The sequence below is a fragment of the Nelumbo nucifera genome, chromosome 6 (genome assembly GCF_055504915.1).
Source record: "Nelumbo nucifera cultivar China Antique chromosome 6, China Antique-T2T, whole genome shotgun sequence".
Taxonomy (NCBI): Eukaryota; Viridiplantae; Streptophyta; class Magnoliopsida; order Proteales; family Nelumbonaceae; genus Nelumbo; species Nelumbo nucifera.
Genome location: NC_142654.1, coordinates 23,034,855 through 23,049,402, shown reverse-complemented (window position 1 = coordinate 23,049,402; position 14,548 = coordinate 23,034,855). Strand labels below are relative to the sequence as shown.

At 38.6% G+C, this 14,548-nt stretch overlaps 1 protein-coding gene across 5 annotated transcripts in view; it reads left to right on the top strand.

The window, feature by feature from the left end:
- The window catches only part of LOC104612743 (SPX domain-containing membrane protein At4g22990-like), a 64,008-nt gene that overhangs the window by 10,397 nt on the left and 39,063 nt on the right, over nucleotides 1-14,548 (top strand). For all 5 annotated transcript variants that reach the window (XM_088890234.1, XM_088890235.1, XM_088890238.1 and 2 more), the window contains 3 exons: nucleotides 25-336; nucleotides 568-672; nucleotides 816-1,270. In XM_088890234.1, coding sequence (XP_088746360.1) covers nucleotides 25-336; nucleotides 568-672; nucleotides 816-1,270 — 872 coding nt within the window. The remainder of the gene's footprint in view (nucleotides 1-24; nucleotides 337-567; nucleotides 673-815; nucleotides 1,271-14,548) is intronic.

Here is a 14,548-nt window from a genome sequence, read left to right as displayed (position 1 = left end):
AACTGGGATTTTTTACAATTTCAGATTGAAAAGATTGTTCTGTTTCTGTTGGAAGAACAAGGGAGACTTGCGAGCAGGTTGGCTAAGCTTGGAGAGCAGCATGCTGCTCTTTTAGAGCAACCAGAGATATCCCAAATATCTGAATTACGAGAAGCGTATAGAACAGTTGGACAAGATCTTTTGAAGCTTCTCTTTTTTGTTGAGATGAATGCTATTGGCATCCGTAAGATAATGAAGAAGTTTGATAAACGTTTTGGATATAGATTCACAGATTACTATGTTACAACTCGTTTTAATCATCCTTATTCTCAGCTGCAGCAAGTGTTCAAGCATGTGGTAATATGCCCAACTCCTATGTACTTCTCATCACCTAAAATTTTTAAGATCCAAAGACTTGGTTAGGATCCTAAGGCTTCAAAACTCTGATTTCTTTTGTTTGTAGACTTATTTATTTTTAATTATGATATATAAAGAACTATGGTAAATGTTAATCATGCATTAGCATCTGAAAGGGTTGCCTCTTCCCTAGGATGAATGTATAATTGACCAATAAAATGGAGCATGTAGGGACTTGGGGCTGTTGTTGGAGCCATATCTCGCAATCTTGCAGATCTTCAGGAACGTCAAGGAAGCTATTTATCAATTTATGATCAACCTGCATTTCCTGTTCAGGTATTGTTTTCTATTATATTGATTGAATTGGTGCTTTTGTCCCCTATTCAAACTTCACCAGCACTATATTTTTTGTTGCTTTACATTTGTTTGAGAATTTAAATCATATTTACATGGATGGTGCTTTAATTGGTTTTCTGCAGGATTCTGTTATTGATTCAATAAAAGCAGCTGTAGACAGGTTAACACATTCAACAACCTTCCTTCAATTTTTGGGACAGCATGCTCTTATCATGCAAGAGGATTTGCCTACTCAAGTGGAGGAGCAAGTAGATGACCAGAGATATCATTTTATGTCACTTCTCTTGAATCTAGCAAACACATTCCTTTATATGGTTAACACATATATTATAGTCCCAACAGCAGACAACTACTCCCTCAGCCTTGGAGCTGCAGCCACAGTTTGTGGTATTGTGATTGGGTCAATGGCTGTTGCTCAGGTGTTTTCTTCAGTGTATTTCAGTGCTTGGTCAAATAAATCATACTTCAGACCTCTTGTTTTTAGCAGTATTGTTCTTTTTGTGGGAAATATCTTGTATGCATTGGCTTATGATCTCGACTCTCTAGCAGTTCTTCTAATTGGTCGTCTCTTCTGTGGGTAAGGGCATCCTCTATTTTCCCCTATGACATGATTACTGAAACTTCTTTTGTTCTTTCTTTATTTTTTTCCTAGCTCGTTGTGCTTGATGTTTATCAGGTTCTACACTTCTACTTCAGGTCACTCTTTGTCAAATTTTTGCAGAACATTCTTTTTTGATTGGTTTTGCAGACATAATATTTGTCTTAATATTGTTACTATATCAAGATTTACAAAGTTGGAATTATTTAGAAGATCTGCTCAACCTGATTTTAAACAAGCAATCCCAGACATGATTCAAAATTTCAGCTTTATGGGAATATTTCCATGCAAAAGTGGGATGTCCTGGTGATGCAGGAGCCTTATGGGAATATTGTCTATTTATAGTTTGTTCATGTTTGAAGTTTCAACGTCATTGAATAAGTAGGATTAGAGTTGTTGAGTCTTCTTTGAATTGAAATAGAATAATGACAATTCAGTTTGAGTCCTACTAGGATTATTACGAGTCTACATTTTTGTTTTGAGCCCTAGGATTCTTATGTGTCCAGAGTCTATCAATGTATGTACGTTTTATACAAATATCAATGAAGTTTATTGAGTTGTTTTGATCTTATGCTAATTATGCGAGTGGTTCCCATACCCTAGAGCATAGTTTTCAAGGTACCAAGGTGACCCTAGGTGACAGGGGAGCGCTTAGTCACCTAGTCGCTTAGACGCCCACCTAGGCGTCACTAGTGTATCAAATATAACCTTGCTTTTCCTAGTGTCCAAGGTTTGTTTCTCAAAAACAATCCTTCTCTTCCTGATGTTTCAAGTCTATTGTCTAAGAAATATCATTGCTTAGGAAAAGGAGCTAAACCTTTGTTTTTGTCATAGAAAAAAGAAGAAAAAATCAGAAAAATAAAGAAAAGGAAAGCTGAAGCGCCTGTTTTTGTCTCAGAAAAGTGAAAGCAATGTAGAGAGACTGGGCCGAATGGGCCCTAGCCCATTAGTGTCTTCTTTATTAGTTCTTTCTTGTTATTTGTTCTTAATGGGCCTTTAACTCTTGTTTATGTTTTCTGTAGAGATAGTTAATAGTGTGTGTGGTTCCAACCCCACACTTATTTATTATGTTTTTATTTCCTTTTATAGTTGGGCCGGCTGGGCCTTGTTTATCTTTTTTTTAATTTGTGTTGGAGTTTAAGTAGGGGTATTAGAGTAACTCCTACTCTTGTAAGGAGATGGACATTTATAAATAACAACTAATGGGGCTGCAGTAATATACAACCGAACCCCTTCCTTCTTTCTCTCTCTCTCTCTCTCTCTCTCTCTTCTTCTTCTTCTTCTTCTTCTCTTTGAACCTGTATTTCTTTTCTTAAATTACATCAGACCACTGCAGTATTCTATTTGTTTTGTTCAAGTTGTTATCAGAGCAAGATCTAGGGCTTCTCATGTGAGTCTAACCCAGCCGACCACATGAGAATTACCTAGGGCTGGAAGATTAGAAAGGAGCTTTCTTTGCCTGATTCTTGGAGGTTACCAGAAATCTTTAGCAGCTGTCTGAAGATTAGAGAGTGTTTTTTGGTAATTAGGAAGAATCAGAGAAGGTTAGAGGAATCAAGAAGGTGGCGATCAGAGTTTTCTGGGTAAGTTTTCATCTCTTCTTGAGGCCAGCAGTAGTAAGAAATACGTTAGATTTATCTAGAAGGTGCGGCTGAGAAAATCTGAGTTTTCTAGGGTTTATTCTTAACCCTAAGAACTGTTTTTTTATACTGTGAGCCTTTCTTGGAGGGTGCGGCTAAAAAAAAACCGGACTGTAAATATTGGACTGATTACAGTCCAGGTTTGTCTACTAGGGAGTTGACCTTTTGACTGTGTTTGCACTCTTGGAAAGGATCTATCGGCTGATTATAGTCCAGGTTTGTCTACTAGGGAGTTGACCTTTTTGATTGTGTTTGCACTCTTGGAAAGGATCTATCGGCTGAGTGTGGCTTTATCTCAGGCTTACTCATTAGTCCACAGTGAAAAGATTAGGAGGAAGGTTATGTTATCTTTTCAGCCCATAGAAGCGGCTTTGGCAGCAACAAAATCTAAGGTTGGAGGGGAGAAGGAAAGGGAAATTAAGAAGGAAGACAAAACAAATATTTTTTGTGATCATTGCAAGAAGCCCAAACACACAAGGGATACCTGTTGGAAGTTGCATCCTCACCTAATGCTAGCTAGACTTGGAAACAAGAAGGGGAGTGCTAATATAGCAACTACTACTGACAGTGCATCTTCTTCCAGCACAAGGACCACATCCTTGGATGCTTTAGCAGCTGTCTAGGCTGCACTGACACAACTAGAGAATGAAGCTGGTATTTTTGAATCTACATCTTAGTCTTCAACTACTACACTTGCTCATCCTACTTCAGCCCTTGCTCATACAGGTACAAGAGCTACCGCATGTCATGCTTCTGTCCCAGGTACTACTAGGCCTTTCTGGGTAATAGATTCAGGTGCTTCAGACCATATGACCAACTTATCTACTTTGTTTGCCACCTATAGTTTATCTTTTGGGAGAGACAAAGTTTTTATTGCTGATGGCTCCCTTGTGCCAATTTTTGGCAAGGGAGACATCAGATTGTCTGATGCCATCTCCCTATCCTTAGTTTTGCATGTTCCTAAGCTTAGTGCTAACTTGCTTTCAATTAGTAGTATTACTAAAAATTGTTTGTAGAGTGAAGTGGGGAAATTGTTTGTCTCTCAGTCTTGGAGTAAGATTATGCTTTGGCATAACCGATTAGGTCATTTGTCTTTTAGGTCTTTGAAGAGTCTTTTTCCAAATTTATTTGAGGCAGTCGAAGTGTCTAGTTTGAAGTGTGAAAGTTGTGAATTTGCAAAACACAATAGATCATCTTATTCTTTGAGTAATAAAAGAAGCAACATTCCTTTTGAAATTGTACATACCGATGTTTGGGGGCCATTATCATACTCCCACCGTGGGGGCGGGGGGGGGGCACAAATATTTCCTATTATTTGTTGATGATTATACCAACTTCTCATGGGTTTACCTTATGCACTCTCGAGATGAGGTCCCTTCTCTAACCCAGGCTTTTCCATCAGATGGTTCTAACTCAGTTTGAAATCAAGATCAAAGTTCTTAGATTCGATAATGCCAAGGAATACTTTGCAAAACCCTTGGCATCTTATCTCCTTGATCATGGGGTCATTCATCAGATCACCTGTCCTCGTACACCTCAGCAAGTGTTCGTTGAGAGAAAGAATAGACATATCTTAGAGGTAGACAGAAGCATCATGCTCAACTCTAATGTTCCCATACGCTTCTGGGGGGATGCAATCCGTACAACCGTTTACCTTATTAATAGGGTTCCTTTATGAGTTCTTAACATACAAACACCATTCTGCTTTCTGTATCCAGATAAGGACCTGTTCACTATTCCCCTCAAAACTTTTGGGTGTACTTGTTTTGTTCAAATCCTTGGACCTCATTGCTTCAAGTTTGATCCCAAAGCTATTAAATGTATTTTCCCTGGGTATGCACAAAATCAAAAAGGATATTGTTGTTATGAGCCTGTTTCAGGGAAACGTTTTGTGTCCATGGATGTCACTTTTTTTGAGGATATGCCCTACTACTATAGTGCTTCTCCTCAGGGGGAGAATGGTGAGGAAGGGATTTCAGTTTCAACCCCAAAAGTTCCTTTTACCTGTCCCAATTACTGAGGGAGAGTGTCGTGATAAGGGTTGTCAAAAGTGCAGGGAGTTGAGAGTGTATCATAGAAAGTGGTGGAGGCAGGTTGATTCCCATACTCAACAGCAATCCGGGTCAATCCCAACATCTTCTACAACCCCAGATCCAAACACTACCACTGCTCTGCTCCCACTGTTGAACCCACTATTACCGATTCTCAGCCTCCATCGTCAAATGACCTTGATCTTCCAATTGCAATTCATAAAGGGAAGCACCGTTGCACCTCATTCATTGCCCATTGTATCTCCAAGTTCCTTTCCTGTGGTTGTCTATCAGAATCCTATAGATCTTACCTGGCATTTATTGCTACTATTCCTATACCTAGAAAAGTGCAAGAAGCCCTTTTGATACCTGAGTGGAAGGAGGCAATGGAAGCAGAGATGGATGCTCTTGTTAAGAACAACACATGGGAACTACTTAACCAGCCTTAAGGGAAGAAACCTATTGGATGCAGATGGGTGTTTACTGTAAAATTATAATGCTGATGGTACTGTAGAGAGGTATAAGGCTAGATTAGTTGCAAAGGGATTCACACAAACTTATGGCATAAACTATATGGAAACCTTTGCACTTGTTGCAAAGATGAACATTATCAGAGTCCTATCCATTGTTGCGAACTTCTCATGGCCACTGTTTCAGTTGGATGTTAAGAATGCTTTCTTCAACGAAGACTTGCAAGAAGAGGTATACATGGAGTTACCCCTTGGTTTTTATAGTATAGAAGCAAGAAAGAAAATTTGCCTACTGAAGAAGGCTTTATATGGGCTGAAACAATCTCTGAGAGCTTGGTTTGATAGGTTTAGACCAGCTTTGGACAAATTCGGCTACATACAGGCTTAGTCAGACCACAATCTCTTCTTTAAGAAGACAGGTCTTTCCCTGACCCTACTTGCAGTCTATGTAGATGACATTGTGATAACAAGGAGTGATATTAGTGAGATTGAATCTCTTAAACAACATCTTCACAAGGAATTTGAAGTGAAGGACTTAGGGGAATTGCACTATTTTCTGGGAATTGAGGTAGCTCGATCTAAGCATGGAATTTTTATCTCTCAGAGGAAGTATGCTCTTGACTTATTGGAGGAATTTGGAAAGTTAGGAGTTAAACCAACGCACACACCTATTGAGCTTAACCATAAAATAAGTGCAGAAAGTGGAGAACCTCTTGAGGGGACAGGGCTATGTACCAAAGGCTGGTTGGGAAACTTCTTTATCTCTGCCTAGCCCTCGGCCAAATATTTCATATGCTGTTAGTGTTGTTAGTCAATACATGCATTCTCGTAGGATCACTCACCCCCTTGCAGTGGAAAGGATTCTTGCCTACTTGAAGAGATGTCTAGGGAGAGGTATGCTCTTCAAGAATAGTGGTTACATGAAAATAGAAGTGTATACAGATGCAGATTGGGCTAGATGTGTTGATGACAGGAGGTCTACCTCTGGGTATTGTGCATTTGTGGGGGGAAATCTTGTTCCCTGGAGAAGCAAGAAACATAATGTTGTTGCTCGCTCTAGTGCAAAAGCTGAATATAGATCCATGGCCAATGGTGTTACAGAAATGTTATGGCTGAAATCCTTGCTTAATGAGCTAAAAATTGATTATGAGAAGTCTCTAGTGCTGTTTTGCAATAATCAAGTTGCAATTAACATTGCCCACAACCCAATGCAGCATGACAGGACAAAGCATATCGAAGTGGACAGACATTTTATCCGAGAGCGAGTTGCATCTCAAGAAGTATGTCTTCTTTACATTGCCTTAGACATGCAGTTAGCTGATCTCCTTACTAAAGTAGTCACAAAGAACAAGTTGGAGACAGATTTACACAAGTTGGGAATGACAAACATCTACTCCCAACTTGAGGGGGAGTGTAGAGGTAGTTAATAGTGTGTGTGGTTCCAACCCCACACTTATTTATTATGTTTTTATTTCCTTTTATAGTTGGGCCGGCTTGGGCCTTGTTTATCTTTTTTTTTCAATTTGTGTTGGAGTTTTAGTAAGGGTATTAGAGTAACTCCTACTCTTGTAAGGAGATTAACATTTATAAATAACAACTAATTGGGCGGTAGTAATATACAACCGAACTGCTTATTTCTTTCTCTCTTCTCTCTCTCTCTCTCTCTCTCTCTCTCTCCTTCTTCTTCTCTTCGAACCTGTTTCTTTTCTTAAATTACATCAGACCACTGCAATATTTTATTTGTTTTGTTTAAGTTTTTCTAAGTATGATGATGAGGTGGATGCCCACTTAAGGGCAAACTTGTAAATTATGTAACTTAAGTAAGATTAATAAAAGATTAGTGTGGGAAAAGAGATCATTGAACTCCTCCTTTTTCCCTTCTTCTCCATTCTTCTATCTTCTTCTTCTTCTCTACTTCTTTTGCTATAATCCAAATTATTCTACCTTTTTTATTGGTCTGAATCACATCTTGGTATCAGAGCAGGCCTTCATTCGCCTTTATCTTTTTTTCTTTTCTTTTCTCGTACACTTTTTCTAATCGAAAGGTGTATGGAGAGAGAAATTGTTGATCATTCAGAGAACTTGTTTGCCTAGTTGGTAGAGGGTTTGGAGAGTCAGAGTCTGGTTGTAGATTGCCAAGAAAGTGAGAGTGCAAATTTTTTCCCCAAAACCCTAGCCGACTAGAGAGTTTCTAGTTATAGGATAAAGAGAGTTTGGTTGTGGCGCTCAAGACTTGGAGGGTTCCTTTTTATCTCCAAAAGTAGGCGGTTGCAGTTGGAAGTGGTTTGGATAGCTTTGGTTCGAGCGACTACATCTTCTTTCTTTCTCCCTGAAGGCCAGGTACAGTGAAACCCTAGTTTTGGGATTTTTAAATACTGGACTAATCTCAATTAAGTCTATAAAGGTTGAAAACATTGTTTTTTGATTTTCGTTTGATTGATGGAGCAATCTGGAAGTGAGATGAAGCAGATCCCGGTGTTGGGGGTTGGTCCCATAGATTCCATTCTAATATGGTGATTACAATTAAACTTGGAAGAACATATTACTTAGCTCGGGCACAATCTATAAAAATTCATGTCTGTAGTAGAGGTAAACTAGGGTTCCTCATGGGTAGTAATATGAAACCGGAAGAGACTGATCCTACATATGAGAAATGGATGCAAAATAACTACACAGTTTGGGTGGTTGGTAAATTCTATGCAGATTTGGGGTAGTGTTACAAAAACATACTCTTAGAAATTGAATGTTGTAAGGGCTTACAAATTGAAGAATGATGTGAAAAATTTGAAACAGGAGGAGAAGAGTGTAGATGTTTACTACTCGATGTTGAAGTCACTATGGCATGAGATTGATGTTATGGAAGCAGTTGTATGGGAAAACACCAAAAATGTAGAATCTTTCAGGAAATTTGTGGAAAGAAATAGGGTGTTTGAAAGTTTGAATTCCTTATAGGACTTAACCCTAAATTTGATATTACGAGGCAGAATATTTTGGCCAAGGATGAAGTAACACTTGATCAAACATACTCTATGGTGAGCAGTGAAGAGAGCATGAGACAGGTAAAGCTATAGGCTCCACCACCTTCAGAACATTTTGCACATGTTGGAATAAAACCAAAGGGGGTAAATGAGAAAAAAGAGGTGATATGTGAATATTGCAAGAAACCGAAACATACTAAGGATACTTGTTGGAAATTTCATCCAGATCTTCTTTCAGAGAGGCTTCAGAACAACACCAACTTTAAGAAAGGTGGTCAGTCTGGAAAGCCCAAGAATGCAAATGTTGCCACAACACTGGCATCTGAAGGTGAAGAAAAATCTACTGTGGAGCAGTTGGCAGCAGTGAAGGCAGAGTTTGAGAGGTATGGAAGGTTAATCAATCACTTGGAGACTACTGCTGCAGCTTCCTCCTCAGGCAACCCCTCTATATCAGCTTTTGCCCATTTAGGTATTCGTGCTTTTGCAAATCATGCTACAGCCTCAGGTAATCGTAGAATTCCTTGGATTATAGATTATGGTGCATTAGACCATATGACTAGCACACCTAACCTGCTTTGTTCATACCAACTCCTTTCCGGTAGAGAGAAGATTTCTCTTACCGATGGGTCTCTTGCTCCCATCTCTGGCAAGGGGAATATTAGAGCCTTTGACTCCCTTGTATTATCCTCTGTTTTTCATGTTCCTAAACTTAGCACTAACCTTTTATCTCTTAGTAACTTAATAAAATCAATGAATTGCGGCATAACCTTCTTTCCTACTTATTGTGTTTTTTAGGACTTGAAATCTCAGAGGACAATTGGGAGTGGCCATGAGGCGAATGGGATATATTTGCTGGATGTCTCTGATCAAAGTCCTGGTTCACCTAGTGGAGTAACCTTGGAGTCTATTTCATCAGAGTCAATTGATAGTCATGATATGTCATTTGAGATTTGGTCATTTGTCTTTTTCAGCTTGGAGTCATTTATTTCTAGAAATGTTCAAGGGAATATCGATATCGAGTTTTCATTATGAGTTATGTGAACTTGCAAAACATTGTAAACAATCTTTTTCAGTGAGTAATAAAAGATCAGTTTCTCCTTTCCATATTGTGCACTCTGATGTATAGGGGCCATATCATTTACCTGCTATGGGGGGTTACAAATATTTCATCATTTTTATTGATGATTTCTCTTGTTACACTTGGATTTACCTTATGAAATCCCGGAATGAAGTGCCAAATATTATACAAAAATTTCATGAACTTATTCTTATCCAGTTTAACACTTGGATCAAAATATTCTGATCTAATAATGCAAAAGAATATTTTGAGAAGAACCTATCCTCCTACTTTGATACCTTTGGAGTTATTCATCAGAGTTCTTGTTCCTACACTACACAACAAAATGGAGTGGCGGAAAGGAAGAACTGACATGTGGTTGAGGTTGCGAGGAGCCTCCTTTTTGCTTCCCATGTTCCTATTAAGTTTTGGGGGGATGTTGTCCTTACAGCTACATAACCGGATGCTTTCTCGGGTTTTGGGGTTTAAAACTCCCTTTAGCCTCCTATTTCCAAATGAGGATCTCTTCTCTCTTCCTCTCTGAGTTTTTGGGTGCATTTGCTATGTTCATGTTCATAGTCATCAAAGACATGAGTTTGAGCCTAAAGCACACAAGTGTCTTTTTGGGATATGTCTCCACACAAATGGGGTATTGTTGTTTTGATCCGGTTCGTGGCACTCACTTTGTTTCCAGAGATGTCACATTTGCGGAGTTTGTTCATTTCTTTGGTACTTCTCCTAAGGGGGAGCATTTAGAGGAGTTGTTTGCGTTGTCACCATTTGTCCCTCTTCCAATTCCCATTGAATCTTCTATTGAGTCTCTACCAATTGAGACCTTTATTGGCTCTTCCTCTCACGTTCTTGCTCCCCCTCCTGCTCTTGCTCATCTTACTCATCCTTCCACATTTTCTTCTCATCCTATTATCCAAAGGTGGTACCAGGGACAGAGACTTTAGAGACGTGCAAGTTGTTTCCACACCTTCAGATGAGCCTCTTGCACCTCCCATCACTTCGGAGGTAACATGTTAGCCTTCCTCTACCACTTTGGATGCCTTCCCTGACCTTGATCTCCCTATTTCTCTTCGCAAAGGCAAAAGGAAATGTACTGCTCATTGCATTTCCAAACACCTGTCCTACAACCTTCTTTCCCCTTCCTACTATTCCTTGCCCTTGTTTCCACACATGTAACTCTTAGATCTGTTCAGAAGCCTTGTCCAAGCTAGAATGGAGGGATGCTATGATGACTGAATTAGATGCTTTGCATAAGAACAATACCTAGGAAATTGTGGATTTGCTTGAGGGAAAGGTACCGGTTGGCTGTAAGTGGGTATTCACTATTAAGTGTCATTCAAATGGTACTATTGAGAGATTTAAGGTCTGTTTGGTTGTTAAAGGATACACTCAGATGTATGGTATTTACTATCTGGAAACTTTTGCCTCAGTGGCCAAAATGACTTGTTCGAATTTTGCTATCTTTAGCTGCTACTTTTGATTGGCCACTTCATCAGTTTGATGTAAAAAATGCTTTCTTGAATGGGGACCTACATGAAGAGGTCTATATGTCTTTACCTCCAGGGGTGTATGGGAAGGAGATGCAAGGGAAGGTCTGTAAACTGAAGAAGTCCTTTATGGCCTTAAGCAATCTCCTAGAGCCTAGTTTGTTAGATTTCGGGCTGCTCTTGTTACTTTTGGGTACACACAAATTCAGTCGGATCATACCCTGTTTGTTAAGAGGAGAGATTCCTTAGTGACCCTTCTTATTCTTTATGTTGATGATATTGTTGTTACTAGCAATGATACTCAGGAAGTTGATTAACTCAAAAGTTTTCTTAAGACTGAGTTTGAAATTAAAGACTTGGGAGAGCTCAAATACTTCTTGGGAATTGAAGTTGCTAGGTCCAAGGATGGCATCTTCATTTCTCAACGGAAGTATGTTGTTGATTTTGCAGAGACTGGTAAGCTGGGTTCTCGACCAGCTTCTACTCCTATAGACCTAAATCATAAGCTGTCAGCTACTGATGGTGAACTGTTGACTGATAGGGGAGTGTTCCAGAGATTGGTTGGGAAATTATTATACCTTTGAATGACTCGACTAGACATTTCCTATACAGTTAGCGTAATTAGCCAGTTCATGCATTCTCGTAGAGATACACATTTTGCTAAGCATGGACACATGAAGCTGGAAGCATACAGTGATGCTGACTAGGCTGGATGTATTGATGATAGGAGGTTCACTTCAGGTTACTGTGCTATGGTAGCAGGGAACATTGTATCATGGACGAGTAAGAAGCAGTTTGTAGTGGCTAGATCCTTAGCTGAAGTAGAGTATAGGGCAATGGCACATGGAGTTTTAGAACTCTTGTGGTTGAGATCACGTTTAGAAGAACTGGGTATAGACTATGAGAAGCCAATGATGTTATATTGTGACAACCAGGCCGCTATCAACATTGCACATAATCTTGTTTAACATGATAGAACTAAGCTCATAGAACTTGATACACTTTATATGAGAGAGAGTTGCTTCAAGAGAAGTCTGTCTACCATTTGTTGCTTCTAATAACAGTTGGCTGATGTTTTGACAAAAGGTGTTCCTAAAGGAAAGCCGGTTCACTATATAAGCAAGCTGGGCATGATTGATATCTATGCTCAGCTTGAGGGGGGAGTGTAGAGAGACTGGGCCGAATGGGCCCTAGCCCATTAGTGTCTTATTTATTACTTCTTTCTTGTTATTTGTTTTTAATGGGCCTTTAACTCTTGTTTATGTTTTCTAAGTATGATGATAAGGTGGACACCCACTTAAGGGCAAACTTGTAAATTATCTAACTTAAGTAAGATTAATAAAAGATTAGTGTGGGAAAAGAGCAGATCATCGAACTCCTCCTTTCTCCCTTCTTCTCCCTTCTTCCATCTTCTTCTTGCTATCTTCTTCTTCTTCTCTACTTTTGCTATAATCTAAATTATTCTACCTTTTTTATTGGTCTGAATCACATCTAGCAAAAACCCTAAAAAATGATGAAGGAGAAGAAGGGGCAAAGACCATTTTCTTGTCTAAAAAAAAGAATGCAAGAAAAAATCGAAAATGATGTTTGGGCATAGCCCATGTTCTTGTTTCAGGAAAGAGATAGGAAAAAAGCATCAAATGAAGAAAGAGAAGAAGGGGCATAACCCCTGTTTTTGTTCCAGAAAAGGAAGGAAAAGAACAAAAAATTTAAGAAGCTGAGAAGGTTATTTCCTATCTCAGAAAAATAAGGTGATGACGGAGGAACATACCTGCAATCAATTGGTGTTCCTTGTTTACAAGAAATTATCGTCTCATCGATTCTAGTTGCTCTAGGTGTTCACTCTTCGAGTCTTCGAACTGCTTTGTATCATTCAAACCCAAACAGATATACATTGGTGTATGAAGTGAGAAGAAAGAATGTTATGGTGTATAACTGTCTATTTTAATAGTATGAGCTCAAAGTATAAAAATATAAAAGTATTGTAAAATAATGTAAAGTATAATACAAAAACTAGTTGGCATTTGGGTGAGGCAAGTAATAAAAAGTGCTTAGTTGCCTAGGAAATGCCTCGGCGCCAACCTAGGTACCCCGTGAGTGATTCCATGTATTCTTTCTCTCTCTCTCTCTGTCTCTCTCTTCTTTCTTATTCCTTCATGAAGCCACTGCAATCATCAACAGCCATAACATTTTTATCAAAGGATTGGTATTGAACTGGTTCTACATCACCTGGTAAATTTAGGAAATGTCACTCAGATGTTTGAATGGTCAGGGTAGATTGGAGAAAGATTGGGAAAAATATGAAGTTTATTAAAGAATTAAACAACATTCCACAGAAACCTCCAAAGTAAGTTTTTGACCAAAGTTTTATATACTACATGCATAGAAAGTTCTTTAATGAAAATATCTTTTTTGTTTATTGTTTTTTTTTGATAATATATAGTACATGATGTTTTACTTTCTTCAAAAATTTCTTTAATGAAAATTTTAGCTTTGGTCAACTATTCTGATTAATATCAATTAATCGTGTTGTGGAGTGGATGAAACCTGTCCTTAAGTGGAGGAAAATGTATCTTCCATAGATAAATAATAAAATATTTTCTTATATTGGCCAAAACATAGTGCTAAACCGAAAGAGGTTGGATAAAGGTAGTTGTTTTAGATGTAAATTAGTCCTCAAAAATAGGTTTAAACTTGAAAAATTAGAGAGAAGAGAAGATGGAGAAAAGAGGAGGAAGCAGAAGAAAGGTTCGAATTATCCTTCCCTCCCTTCTCTAATCCTTTTTACTAAAAATTAATGTTAAAATAATTAGAAGTATGCCCTTAAGTGGGCGGCCAGCTAGGCAGTAACATAAAGAGATCAAACAAAAAGAAATAATAGGTCCATTAAGAGAGGACCATTAGCTAACAGGAAAATAGAAAAAATATTACAAGAGAAGATACTAGGACCCATTTGGCTCAATCACTTTACACTCTCCCTCAAGCTGAGCATAGATGTCAATCATGCCCAGCTTGCTTATATAGTGTGTCATTTTCCCTCTTGGAACTCCCTTGGTCAAGATATCAGCCAATTGTTCTTCTAATGTGATGAATGGCAAACAAACTTCTCCTGAGGAAATTCTTTCCCTTATAAAATATCTATCAACCTCAATGTGCTTAGTTCTGTCATGTTGAATAGGATTATGTGTAATATTGATAGCTGCTTGGTTGTCACAGTAGAGCATCATTGGCTTCTCATAGTCATCCCCCAATTCTTTTAAAAGGAATCGTAGCCACAGTAATTCTGACACACTATGTGCCATTGCCTTGTATTCTGCTTCAGCTGAGGATCTAGCAACTACAAACTGTTTCTTACTCCTCCATGAAACAATGTTCCCAGCGACCAGAGCACAATAACCCGAGGTGGATTTCCTATCATCAATACATCCTGCCTAATCAACACCAGTGAAAGCTTCCAGCTTCATGTGTCCATGTTTGGCAAATAGAATACCTTTCCCTGGAGTAACTTTCAAGTAACACAGAACCCTTTCTGCAGCAACTAAATGAGTATCTCTGGGAGAATGCATAAATTGACTAATAACAC